The sequence below is a fragment of the Myotis myotis genome, unplaced genomic scaffold, assembly GCF_014108235.1.
Source record: "Myotis myotis isolate mMyoMyo1 unplaced genomic scaffold, mMyoMyo1.p scaffold_m19_p_15, whole genome shotgun sequence".
NCBI lineage: Eukaryota > Metazoa > Chordata > Mammalia > Chiroptera > Vespertilionidae > Myotis > Myotis myotis.
In genome coordinates, this window is record NW_023416319.1 from 13,220,796 (window position 1) to 13,235,203 (window position 14,408).

Consider the following 14,408-nt stretch of genomic DNA (forward strand, 5'->3'; position numbering starts at 1 on the left):
CTCTTCCTAGCTCTTTTGTTAAAATGGGAGAGTTTTATCGAGCAATTTCAGCTGGCAGAGCATGGGCTCTGAAATCGAGCTGCTTTAATTCACAACCTGGAATCAAGGAAGGTCACCTTTCTCTGTTGGTCTCTAGATGGGGATGATGGCAGTGCCTGCTCCGTGAGGTTGTTGTGAGGATGAAAGGGGAATAAAGAGCCATTAGCAGAATGTGTGGTGCACAGCTGTCCCTCAGTAGTGCTGCCTTTGGTCACCTCATTGAACTATTCTGACTTATGACCAACGACTTTATCGTATGGCTTCCAAGCCAGAAAATCAATTCTATTCTGTATGCTGGTCACAAAGCCTCACCTCAAATTCTGTAAAGAGAGAGAAGCATGGACAAAAGCAGAGACAGGGAATTATATCATTTGTTACCCAGCGAATGTTCAAGTATCTGCTATGTCTTGGAAATTGTCCTAGTCTTATCTTTAAAGGTAAATGCATAGGGCTCCTATCCTCCCAAGTTGGCAGCCTGTGTTCCCTGTCTCACAAATGTTATATCGATATGTGTTATTATTGTTATTATAATTAGGTAATGGGGGTTTTAATTTGAGCAAGTGAATAGCATAATCCACATGACTTTCTAGGAAAATCTCTCTGAGAACAATTTGGAGGGTGAGAAGGTACCTCACCATCACCATGCTTTGTATGCATATGTAATGTAGATACATGCAAGAATGAAGCTACACAAACATACGCATATAGTTCAAGGCCTACAAGGCCGACATGCTACGTGTCCTGAATACCTCTTAGATCTCATTGGCTTCCACTCCTTCCCTCCATCTCTGCATTGCAGCTGTTCGGACTTTCTTACTCTTCCTCCAACATGGAGAGCCACCTCTCCCTCAAGGTCCATGTGCTTGCTCCACCCTCACCCTGGAGCATACATTGTATTCTAGGTGCTGAGACACCTGGCATTGGGTGCCTCTTATGTGTTATTGAGGGAGGCAGGCATTGAACATGTAGGGCAGGCAGCAGGTGGATCAGGTAGGGATAGGTTAGAGGCAGGAAGTCAGTGAGAGAATGGTAATGGTCCAGGTAGAAGTAGGGGGGGATGGTTAGTGCATGAATCAGGGCAGGATTGGGGTAGGTGAGAAGAGCTCTAGTGGAGACATATTTCTGAAACCAAATAAATGGTGGCCTAAATGGATGTGGGAGGTAAGAAATAAGCAATCTAGATTGACTTTCTACTTCTGGGTTGCTCCCCTGGATAAACACTGGTTTTATTCGACAGATGGAGAATATAGAATGGGGGAGAATCATGCGTTTCTCAGAACCCTTTGGCTGCTAATTGAGTCTAGAGTCCAGAAGGTGGTTTTGGAGCCCATAGCATGTGGTTGTCAGTTGAAGGTCAGGGTATGGGTGATATGACTCAGCGGAAGAGCATGTGGAGGGAGAAAAGGCCAGAGACGGTATACCAGGAAACACATGTAAAGGTCAAGCAGAAGAAGAGGCAGTGATTGAGCAGGGGGAAAGGCCTGAGGCACCCCCTTCTTCTGCACCTTGTGGAATAATGGTGAAGGTGATAGATTTCTGTCACTTTCAACCTCAGAGGAAATCACATTTTTCCTGGGAACAGTGACTCAAAGGGAAGGTCAGGGTCCTAGGAAAGGTCCGAGTGGCTCTGTAGGAGGAGGATATTGGTATCTTTGTGGATTTGTTCATCTGATTAAGATTTCTGGTCTAAGGGGCCTCCATGGATAGCATCATCCTTTGTTTAGTTTAGCACATCCTGAGGAGTGAGAACCGGAGAGCTCTCTGCCCACTCAGGCATGCCTTTGTCCTGGGCAAGCTTACCTCAACACCAAACACAGTTTACTCCATGGCTACCTAACCAGGTGTTTTACAGACAAGCCTACACACACACACACACACACACACACACACACACACACACACATTTACACGCACACAGATCTTTAAAATCCAGTAAATAATAAAGAATAATTATCCTCTTTCTCTCACCACGCAACATGGAGTCTATGAGATTTTTCACAATCCAGGTTTATCACCAAGGATATAACCTCTTGGAAAGACTCTCTGTTTCCCTGTGAAACCTCCTATTATGCCTTTTCACCTAAAGACTTCATAAATTATTTGTTAATTTTTAAACTTTTACACATAAAAAACTCAGACATTTTAGGCCTGGAAGAAAGTCGGTAAATGGAAAATGTTGAGATGTAGTTATTCACAATATATCCTTTTCTCCAAGGTAGCAAAAGCTCCAGAGCACTTTTCCCAGGAAAATGACTGCTGTGTTCTGGAGGCATTAGAATGAGTCATGTGTATTCTCTCCAGAGCAGAGAGGTTGCAGCAGAGAAAGCTCTTCCCTCTCCATCTCTCCTCTCTCCTCTTGTGCCTCAGGTCCCCTGGAGCATGTGCACCTGGCCCTGCCCTTTGTCACCACAAAGAACAAAGAGGTCAACGCAACCGCTGTGCTGTGGCCCAGCCAAGTGGGCACCCTCACCTACGTGTGGTGGTACGGGAATAACACGGAGGTGGGTCATGCTGGAAACAACACCCATGGGAGCTGGTGACAGCTCAACTCCAACTGGCTGAAGCAGAAAGGGAATGAGATGGCTTGTGGAACTCAAGAGTCTGGGGGCGCGGGTTCCTAGCCTCGGGGCCAGCAGGCCCTTAGAGCATCAATATGTGTGTTCTCTTTGTCTCTCTGTCTCTGTTTCTCTGCCTGTCTCTGTTTCTTTCTCTCACCATGCCATCCCCTACTTCTTGCCTCTGCCTTCCTCTGTGTAACTGCCCTTCTCTAGTTGGACAATCCTTTGCAGTGACCCTTTGCAGCAGCCCAAGCTTACACCCTCACAGCTCAGCAGAGAAAACAAACTCTTTCTCCAAAGTTCTAACACAAATCCTGGGATGGACTGTGATTGTCCAGGCCTTGGTCACAGCGCTGGGGTGGAAAGAGGTGTGGAAGTCAGCCTCCTGAGAACCACATGAACCAAGACAAGGGAAGGAATGGTTCCCAAAAGGAAAAGAGGTGAATGGATATGGGCCAGGCAAAAGCAACAGATGCCCATTTGCTGGGGCTGACCAGCAGACCCTGAGCTATGGATGAATGATTACTCTGACACAGCATTTGCTGTGAAAGAGAGGGCTAAGGGACTGCCTGGATAAAGGAACCAGGTAGCCTCGATCGCCTGCCTCGTTAGGCTTTTATTGTAACAGCAGTTTGAGATAAAGTTTATCTTTTAGATACAATCGATAGGATAAGTAATCTTGGGAGGGTACATGTGTTTGCAGTGTCCTTTAAGCAAGGACACCCAAGATTAAGCATAAGGATTCCAGTAAACACCCGGGGGTCTGCAAGTGCACAGACTTGTTTGGAAAGGTCAAGGAAAAATTAGGGATGCCACCTTCGGCACTCCCCTAAGTTGGAATTCTGATCAACAGGGCAGGCTGTCTTTAGCACTCTTCCCTTTTCTCAGAATGTCCTCCTTAGTCCAACCAAGTCCCCTGTGCTCCCCAACACCCATTACCACCCAGCTCCCCAGATGGCCTCCTCACCCTGCATCAGACATGCTAACTTCTTTAGTCAGCTTTACCTTTCTGTTTTCCCAAAACATCCCCTGTGATCAAAAGTCAGCAGCCATTTTTAAACCAGTAGAGACCTTCACTTAATTTACTCTGAGTCCTTCATTTGGCAGATGAACAAAAGTGAGGAAGAGGTGGACAGAGTGGCCTGCTCCAATCCCATTCAGCTGCTTCATGCAGGGATCAGATCCAAGGCCTTCTGACGCCTACATGGATTCTTATTCTCCTTATACCTGGCTGTGCGCTCTGTTTCAGTTTTGAACTCACTCCCTTCTCATAAATTAAAATAAGGCCCCAGAGTGTCCGCCAGCATAGGGCACAGGACGGACTGCCCTGCACTGGAAGCCTCATCTTCTTCCAGCAGAGTCCCTGTCTCTTGATGACTTAACTGTTCTGACGCAATGCATTTTATTTTAATGCAAATATTGTTCTACCCCAGAGCTGAACTTTGGCTTTACCTCCAGACAATTTTGCACAGGCCAACGATGAACACTCCCCTCTAGCCCTGCTACAAGCCTGACAGTGGAAGGAATCTCTCATCTCTACAGTTAACATTAATTCAGCTGAAAAGAAGCCCATTTTTTATTACTTCTGAAACTATACATGTAAATTCATCCAAAACTGAGAGGACATGACACACAGTGAGAGAGTAGAAATCTATGTTATTGAAAGCTAGTCTTGGAAGGTGAAAGTCCTAAACGATGTTATTCTCTGTCTCCTATTATTTACCTTTTAGCAGAAAACCACATTTTCAATAGATCATGTTGAGCAACCTTCATATGCTGGCTTTCATTTTCCCTCTGCCATCCAGGGAATTAAATGACTTTTGATTTTAAAATTAATTAAGAAAAGACAGGAAAGAAATGATTGCAGGGAGTGAGTTGAGGGAGGTCATAGGCTAATTATCTTTTCCTTCAGGACCCCGGCATCCAATTGTAGCACAGGCACTGGTCCAAGTCATTGTCTTTATTTATTTATTTGTTTGAGTCCTCAAACCACCATCCAATTAGTACTTTTTTTCCATGGAAGCTGCTTCCATGAAATGCTGATAGGCCTCTCAGAGGAAGCCCAGCCATGCCAGGCCACTCCTGTTAACTACTGTGGTTTTGGTGTTCACGGTTGCTGTATTCCATTGCAATTTATTATGACTAGTATACCCTGGAGATAAACAACTGGCAGTTTGTAGATTTTCAGTGACTGCTGCTTAAATCTGGGTTCCTATGGCCCTCTCTTTTGGTCTGATCTGAATATTTCCTTGAATGAAAGGATCTGCTTAATATGAGTAGATTATCCATAAAGACACATATATCCCATCAACAAGCACAATATATCAATCTTCCCAGCCCTCAGTATGGTGCCAGAAGAGAAGTGTCAAATTCAGAAGACATGGGCAGGGCTACTTGGGGCTATAGCTCTATAGCCCCTTTCTGGTCTGGACTTGAGATGATGGGGAGGTATGGATGGACTCAGATGTCACCAAAAAGAGCCTCCACTGATTTAAGATGCTTGCTGATGGCTGTCTCGTCTGTAACTGAAGAGCTTTGGCTCCACTAGTGTTGCTCAGTGGTTGAGAATCCACCTATGAAACATGAGGTCAAGGTTTGATTCCCTGGTTGTGGCCTTGATCCCCAGTAGAGGGTGTACAGGAGGCAACAGATCAGTCATTCTCTCTCATCATTGATGTTTCTCTCTCTCACCCTCCCTTCGTCTCTGAAATCAATAATATATATAGCTTTGCCCTTACTCCATGCTTTTGTTTATTCTAGCCCTTGATCACCTTGGAAGGCAGCATATCATTCAAGTTTACCTCCGAAGGGATGAACACCATCACAGTGCAGGTCTCAGCTGGGAATGCCATTCTGCAAGACACCAAGACCATCGCAGTGTATGGTGAGTACTCTGTCTTCATTGATTCACCGCTGCCCCCCTGATGAGAGGTTACTCGGTACCAGAGTGCCAGAGGCCATCCGGCTTATGACCTCTAACCAGAGCAGAGAGGACAGTGGTTGAGAAAGAGCTGAGTCAGGTCTGGTCTCCTCTTTTAGGGAAGAGACACCAGCAAAATAGTAGTCACAAGACCCCAGAGGGGTTATTGTTTTGTTTTGTTTTTCTCTCCACGTGTCTCTGGTGCACATAGAGTGTCCTTTCGCTCACTCACCTTAGGTAGGGTGAGCTTCATTATGTGTAAGGCTCTTCCATTCCATTTGGCATCTTGGTGTTGTTTGAATAGCTAAAACCAATTATAAAAGAAAATGGTTAATATTGAGGCTTTCTACAAAAGTCAACGTTAAGGAATCTACCAATATCTAAATACTGTGAAAATATTTTACACAAATCTGTATCATAAAAATGATGCTAGATTAAAAGAGATGGAAGGGTCATAACAGGCAGATGTCATATACTGGATATTGATTTGAACACGTCACTGTAATTTTGTAATCCATTGGGGAAGTTGAATATGGTCAGATTATTAGATGGAATGAAAATGTACTGAACTGGAAAGGTGGAACTATTAATTGAAAATGAGGATTGAAAAAACAGTTTATACAAATTGAGCTCACTTGGGAAATTTTTTTCTGCATAGAAGGATATTCAGATGGATGCACTGTTATTAGTGGATAACAAAAATGTGAACTTTTATTGTTGATATGGAAGTGGTACATATGCAGTATGGAAAATTAAAATTAAAAAAAGAATTTTAAAGAAGATAGGGACAGTAAATGCTGTGCAGAGAGAGAGTGTACAAAAGGGAGGGAGAAAGGAAGGAGAGAGAATAGATGATAGATAGATGGATAGATGGATGCATGGATAGAGATAGATAGATAGATAGATAGATAGATAGATAGATAGATAGATAGATAGACAGACAGACAAACCAGCTGGTGGTTCAGATAATATCAATTGTCCCAGTTCCAGAATTAATTGATTCTGATGCAGGTTCTTTTTCTCATTTCTCATATTGCCAACTTGACCTTCAAATTCAGAGAGTAATTTGTAAGCAACTTGGAACGTGTCTGAGGAGGATATTCCCTGCATAGCTGGGTGTTAGATTTCATAATGTCCCCTCCCTTTTCCCCCAACCCCCCACCCCTGCCAAGAAATTGATAAGCCCAATAGTAAGTGCAAGTAGACCAGGGCTGCAATTTTCCTCACAAGGTCCCATCAGTGAGGCAATGGCCCAGCCAGAGTTCAATCAGGAGGAAAATATGGCTTCTCTTTACTTCTTTACCCATTTCTATGCCCTGGGTTGCATTGAATCCTCATAACAACCCCAGTGTAGGATAGGTGATATTATTGTTATTGCTGGGGAGCTCTCTGCATCCCCATCTGTTGCTGGTGAATGTGGGGTTCTTGCCATGTCACAAGAGAGGAATTTTCTGAGACTCGCACAGGATATTGAGTGGCTTTTAGTTGTGTGAAATTACATCCATGATTTCCCAAGATCCCATTTTCCTTCATCCAGTCAAGGAAGAAGTCCAGCTGTGTCTTTAGCAGCACTAGGATTACAACCATTGCTCAAGGTTCTGTTCCATATTTGCATAGCCCAGGCTAACTTGGACCTCAGCTTGTGTTCCCAGCTGCAGTCTATCAGCCCATTGCCACATGGCTATGAAGGGAACATGGGTAAATGTAAGGAAGCAGGAGCCAAGCCAGAGGAACAAGAGAGCCAAAAGAGAGTGAAGTATTCCATTGTTTGGGGGATTATGTATCCCCCAATTTTCCCAGGCTGTCAGTGGCCCCACCTCCTCTAGCCAATTATTTTTGCTCCCAGGTTAGACCAACAGGCACCTTCCCTATGTCACCCCAACTTTATTGCTCATGCATCCATTCCCCCTTTGTCCACTCCCTTCCCCCAGTGATCTGGAGGGAGTGGACCCATGGTTCTCTGGGGAGGGTAAAGTTGCAGCTTCCTGGTAAAGCTGCCCAGATGGCAATGCTTGACTCCCTTTTGCTTTCTTCCTATTCATAAGAACTAGCTAATTACGATGGTATAAGTATTACTCATTTTTTGCAGAGGGGTAAATAACTTGCCCTGTCTAGTAAGTGGTGGAACTGGGCTTCCAACACAGAACATCCATACCAAGGACTCATGCTTCTGAGATTTCCCGACTGCGCTGGCCCTCATGTCTTTTCCATCTGATGCTCTTTTTCCTCTCTCATCTTCCTGGATGGCACAGGTGTCACTAGGGTCACTGACCCATTCTTCCCACAGATGTCCACTTGGTTAAGAGTATCAAATATTTTCTTACTAGAACAACAGAGAGAACTTTAAATCTATGTATTCTCTAGGCTTACATGGTCCAAGTAGTCATTTTGCAGATAGGAAATTGTGGCCCAGAAATGGGAAATTACTGACTTAACATTATTCTGCTGTTCAGTGACAGATCCAATAATGATGGTAGTGCTAATAATTAACATTGAGGAACCATTACCAGCATCTGTTCTAAGCACTTGATATATATGATCTATTTCATTGAACAGAGTTGAGAAAGACTTATGAGAAATATGCTATAATTATCCTTGTTTTACAAATGAGAAAATATGAGGTAAGTATAGTAAACAGAGTCTAAGACTCTGAATTCAGAGGGAACATTTATAACCACTTTGCTACTTAGTTGTTCCTCTTCCTAAAACTCCTTAAAAGGCATAATTCAAAAGAGAGTCACCAGTGGCGCCGCTGGTGTAGTGGTATCATGCAAGATTCCCAAAAGAGAGGCACCCCTTCAGATGGGTTATCTTCATTGAAAAAGGTGAAGTGGTTTCCCCTCCTCTAACCAAGTCCCTGAACCATCACACTTTTTTAAATTTGTCTTTAGTCAGATGAGTTGTCCAGAGTTGCATATGAATGACTAGAAAATTGTAATGACACTTTTGACATATTAAAGGCAAATTGCAGCACATGGAGTTCGGCAAGATTCAATTCAACCTAAACAAAAGGCAGGGAGATGTTTAAACTCTGGGATGAGCTAGTGGAAAAGTACTAGAGGACTTTGGGGGATTATCAATGTAATTAGGACATCAGTGTTTGCTAATTGGTGCTTAGAAAGTGAGGCTCCTGCCCCGCCCTCAGTGGTAGGGGTCTTATTTTCTTGATGATGACATTGCAAAGGCATGGCTCCCTGGTCCTTGAGAAAGCTATTCATGGCTTATAGAAGATTTATATCTCAAAGGGGCAGAGAAAGTTTGCCAAAGTAAATGCTCTTAGAAAAGAGAGGTCAGGGACCTATAGTCAGGAAGGAACCTGTCTGGAATGCAGTCAAGTTAAGGGAACATTAAGGCCATCGTGGTCACACTGAAGGAGGCATCGTATTTGGGAAGTAGACAGAGGAATGATTATCCACCTAAAGACACCTAATAGACCGGAGGAAAGAAAATCTCCTTTTTATTATTGCCTTTAATGTGCTTCAGGGCACAGGTTTACTCTTTTAATACAACCAAGAATATATGAATATGTAGAATTTCCCTTTCTCTCAGCAGCTACTATATATATATGTATGTATATATATGTATATATATGTATATATGTATGTATATGTGGACGTGTGTGGATGTGGATGTGCATATGTATTATTGATGTGTACCCTTCTCAGTCCTCCCACATGCATCCCCTATTTGTTGAATGAACTTAAGTATAACATTGCTCAGCCATCCCCCTCTACCCCACTCCACTGTTTAACATGCTAAGTAATTTCAGAGGGAGCGTCATCATTTGTGTCCTTTTATTAAGATAAACATCTTCCCTTGTAGATGAAGTTTCTACAGTTTGATAAGAGGTTCTGGGGAAGTGAAAATGACATAAACATATCTTTGAAGTGAAAAGTTAGGACTCAGTGGGTGATTTTCTAGCACTGCCATTGACCAGGCTACTAATTAGTATGCATTTTACTGCTCTCCATCAGAACGGACATGGTGGTATTCACATTGGTAACCTGTGACTCGTAAAATAGTCAAACTCTGAAAATAGACATCTCTGGACTGCCACTAATGCACACCTTACCATGTAGGAGTCATCAAAGCTTGTGTCCCAGGAGTCCTTGCATTGTTAGGAAATGCAAGTGGGTGTTTATGTTTCCTGAATGTGTGCACAGCATTGCCCTTGTTGCTGAACCCCCAAACACAAGGAGCTGCTTAAGTCAAGAAATGTTAGTTAAATAGTAAATGTAGAAATTACAGAGAGCCTGCACTGTAATTCATGCATTTATTTATTCAACAGAAAAATTTAATCATTGAATGACTTATAGATGGGAATTGAAAAGCCATGAACAGGAAACCATTTCATAGAGCCAGGAATACAATACCCCTTTCCTCATTGTGTTTATATTCCAGTGGGAAACAGACAATAAAAACAAAATAATTTAAGCAGCAAGAAATATGAAAAAGACAAGAAGGGTCATATGATGGAGGGTGTTTGAGTTGGTGAAAGGGAGGATACCAAAGTGGCTGGTGGGAGGGGGTTCTCCCAGGAGAGCCTGAAAGGTAAGAAAGTTGAGAATGCTATAGTCTAGGGACCTGGAAGCATGGTGCTAATGTGGGCAGATTGAGGAACCCAGGGAAGGACTGGGGCCTGGAGTGGGGACCCTGCAGGACATGAGGCAGCAGAGAAAGTCACTGTTGGGTTGTGTGGGATGAGGGGCTGTGGTAAAAATCTATTAAATTGTATTCCACATGCCATGCGGAGCCATGTGCCAAATGCTGAGCTGAATTAAGGTTCTGGGCTATGCTCTGAAACCCAGCACCATCCTGTGGCCAAGGCTACACCTTCCATGTGTGGATGCCCACCAGTGACTAAGACAGGAAGTCCAGGGCAGATCCATTCCTGGGGCACAGGGGACCCCTCTGGCTGACTGTGGCTGGAAGACTCTCCCACAGTCTTTCTGAACCTCCCACAGGCTGCAGAGCCTGTCTGTGATCACAGTCAGGGGTGCTCAAGCTCCTGTGGCTCTTTCTCCAACTCTCTCCTCATAAAATTCTCGCTTCTGTCATCCCACCTACTTCCTGGAGGAGTGGGACTAACTCAGGGACCAGAAAGACAACTAAGAAAACCCTTGAACTGAGGAGCTTTAAATTCCATTACATAAAACTTTCATGCAAACGCAAAATAGCAACAGAATGTAATAGAATCAGGGGCATGGAAAGGGAGCAGACTGACAATTCTCGGGGGGAAGGAGTGTGGGGGGTGAGGGAAGAGATTGGACAAAGATCTTACACCTATGGACGAGGCCGTTGGGGGGTCGGTGAGGGCCTGGGGTGTGGTGGGAAGCAGATGGAGGGGAGCTATGGGGGGAAAAAGAGGAACATCTGTAATAATCTGAACCATAAAGATAAAAAATAGCAACAGAATGACTATAATAATAATTATAAGTATGCAATCATGTAATAATAATGAAAGTGTATGCAAAATGCAGTTGTGCCATAAAAAAGAAAATTAAAACAAGATGGGAGAGGGCACTCATTTAGTAAATGCTCTAAGTTTGCATGGAAGATGGGAAACATGGGCATTCTAGGCAAGGGATAGTGTGTGCAAAGGCCCAGGGTCATGAACTTGAGGTGGATTCAGGGTGCTCCAGGTCACTTCATGTCAGGAGTACCGAGTCTGGAACTGGGGGACAATGGACAAAGGCTTTGGAGCTGAGCAGGGACCAGGGCCTAGGGCTTTGTTCTGGAAAAAGAGGAGCGGGGAGATAACAGGGATGGGATATTGAATTTGCCTTCTAGCCGGGTCTTTCCGGTGAGTGTGGAGGAAATGGACCCTTCATTAGGTCTTTGCACACAATGCAAGGTATACAGACTTCTTGAGAGAACTACTTGACTTACAGTGATCACCCTACTCTTGTGTTCCCAGAGGAATTTCGATCTCTTCGCTTGTCCTTTTCTCCAAACCTGGACGACTACAACCCGGACATCCCTGAGTGGAGGAGGGACATCAGCAGAGTCATCAAAAAGTCCCTGGTGGAAGTGAGTGCACATGGTTCTCTCTTGCCCAGGCTGAGAAGGGACTGTCCCTGAAGAGCTTCACGGTGAGGGAATCCTTATGCAAAGAAACGACAGGAGAGACCTGGAGCCCCTGGGAGATCTGTCTGATATCTGCAGAGCTGAGCTCCGTGATTGCAGATGCATCATAGATGCTTCCGGGGGGTGAAGCTGTAAACAAATATGTGGCCATTAACTCTACTTAGAGAAGAGCGTGGGAGTTTGTGACACAGTCATATCGCAGAGTTCATGATGAGCCATTAGTAAGTATAAAATCAGCTTCTGGTTTTACGTGTCTTAATGCTGAGAGACACAGTGTGAATCCAATTAGGAAGAGCAGCCCTGGGTTCCAGCTCCACAGACGGTGAGCATAACGGCACAGTGAGCACTCGGAACATGATGGTTAGTCATCCTTCTATGACCAGGTCTTTTAAAGGCATTTGTTGCCTGCAACAGCCCTGACAGGAAGGTATTATTTGTCCTCATTTTGCAGATTGAGCAACTGAGGTTCAGAGGGGTTAACTTGCCTAATGCCTCAAAGCGAATAAGTGATGAAGGTAGAACGTTGAAGTGAAGGCTCTGAGTCCAATGTCTGGGTTGCTACCTGTGAAACACAGCTCCTGGGGTTGCTGGGAAAATAACCAGGTGATGCGATGTGTCCCTCTCCAAGCAAATGTCACTGGCATTTCGAGAAGACACCTTCTTTTAGACACACTGCCCTGTGCGTACTCCACTTTCATGAATGATCAGAGGAGGGATGTCTGCGTATGGAGCTGCTTGGAATTATTGCACACACCCAGAAAATCAGAGCTGAGAGACTTTTTCCTAGGGTATATTCTTAGCCCCAAAGGAAAGTCAATGTAGGTGTACCTTTTTGTACATTCTCTCCTGCACCCAATACGTGATAGAGATATTGGCTAAAGGCAGATAACCTTGTTCAGAAAAGTGATCTTGCATCCACCCTTTTAGCAAACAGCTGGCCTGTCCCATATTCATACTATTATTTTTGTTGATATTTACTTAGCACTTACAATATTCCAAAACTCTTCTCAGTGCCATTGCAATTTTAACACATTTCATCACTAAAAAACTAGCTTAGGATGTGGATAGTATGATTATTCCCATTTTACAGGCAAGGAAACTGAACTTAGAGATATAACTTGTCCAAGGTAACAGTTAAAATTCAGGTTCTGGAGTCAGACCATCAAGGTTTGAGTCTTGATTTCATACTTTCATAACCACTCCACTCTGCTTCCATCCTTTGTCTTATTATATGGAGAAACAGGGGTAAGTGGAATAGTATGCTGTGGAAGGGGTATCTTCAAACACCTCTGGGTACATGCCTTTCTCAACCTTTGTCTTCAGGACTCAGCATCCATGACATTATGGGTGGCTAAACACTATGGCCACCAGAGGGCGCAGCTGCTAGACCACAGGACCCACTGGAATAAGCCCTTCTGCCCTTGTGGCTATTTGGCTCTGGTGTGATAACTGGTTTCTCTCCTCTGCTGTCCAAGAGAGATGACTGGCGCCTGCCCTTCAATGAACTCACTGCCCTCCTCCTTCAGTCTACAGCGTTCTAGGGATCCATGTCCCTATAGATCTCCCAGGCAGCTGTTCAGTGTCCCCACATGATTTATCAACCAGGCATTAGCTCAGCAGTGACCAGTTTTTCAGGCTGATTTCTCTTCATATTTATTGTCTGGGGATCAGATGCCCTGAGCCTCCACCTTTCCACCAGCTGTCTAGTGGCTAGAAATGACTGCTCAAGAATATTTCTAGGCTGACGTATAGCATAATCAGCCCAATGCAGAGTAAACAGGCTCAACATCCCTCAGGACAGGCTGTGATGGATAGAGGCAATTTTGAAAACTCCCTGGTTCCCCAGTCCCAAGAGGCAGCTGACCCAGCCCCTGGTGCCTAGCGCCCCACCCTGCCTTTGGCCATTTTCTTAAGTCCTGAAGTATCACATTGCCAAGTTTACCATAATAAACCCAACAAGAGGTACAACTTGCGGTTAACTTATTTGTACTTTTCTTGTTCATTACATGACAGAATTAAGGCAGGGGGAGGGATAAGAGATCAACCAAAGGACTTGTATACATTCATGTAAGCATAACCAATGGACACAGACAGTAGGGGGGTGAGGGCATGTGCTGGGAGGCAGGAGCAGGTGGGGAGAGGTCAATGGGGGAAAAAGGAGACATATGTGATACTTTCAACAATCACCTTTTTCTCATCAAATGGGGTTTTTCTGTTGACATTTCACCATGGCATCTTTCACCAAAAGTCCTCATTAAGCATTTTTTAGTATGATAAGGATGGTTTAGACAATCTTGAGTTAAAAATCTAGTAGGGGCATAGAACAGTATAATATTGGCTGTGATAGGAACTGCTGTGTGATCATTGTCAGGAAAAGGGAGGTACTAAGCACTGGTGATGAACAGAGGTTTCATGGTCAGACCAAAGTCCCAGACTAATCATCACCACTCACTACCTAGGTGGCCTTGAGCCATTGTTTCCCTTTCCTCCATCTGCCATCTGTCCTGTGACAGAAATAGAGATGCATTGCCCAGATCCCCATTCGGGAAAAGACTGTTGTCTTAACTGCTAGGAGTGCTGTGGTAGAGGCTTCACCTGCCTTGCTCCAGGTCATGTCAGTGCTCACATCCAGTGACTGATGCAGTTAGAGAAGGGCCTGGCTTAACCTCACATACACCTGAAGCACCATCCTCACTCCCTGTAAGGCCACCCGAGGCTGCCATGGGCCTTCATCACAGCTCAACTTCTACCTCTGCTTATTCTTGCTTCTTTCTCTTCACTCCCATAGCTGTTGATCCCAAGAG

General features: G+C 44.3%; 1 protein-coding gene across 4 annotated transcripts in view; it reads left to right on the top strand.

The window, feature by feature from the left end:
- The window catches only part of SORCS1 (sortilin related VPS10 domain containing receptor 1), a 474,955-nt gene that overhangs the window by 425,798 nt on the left and 34,749 nt on the right, over nt 1-14,408 (top strand). For all 4 annotated transcript variants that reach the window (XM_036336058.1, XM_036336055.1, XM_036336056.1 and 1 more), the window contains exons 20-22: nt 2,407-2,540; nt 5,358-5,481; nt 11,435-11,547. In XM_036336058.1, the coding sequence (XP_036191951.1) occupies nt 2,407-2,540; nt 5,358-5,481; nt 11,435-11,547 (371 nt within the window). The remainder of the gene's footprint in view (nt 1-2,406; nt 2,541-5,357; nt 5,482-11,434; nt 11,548-14,408) is intronic.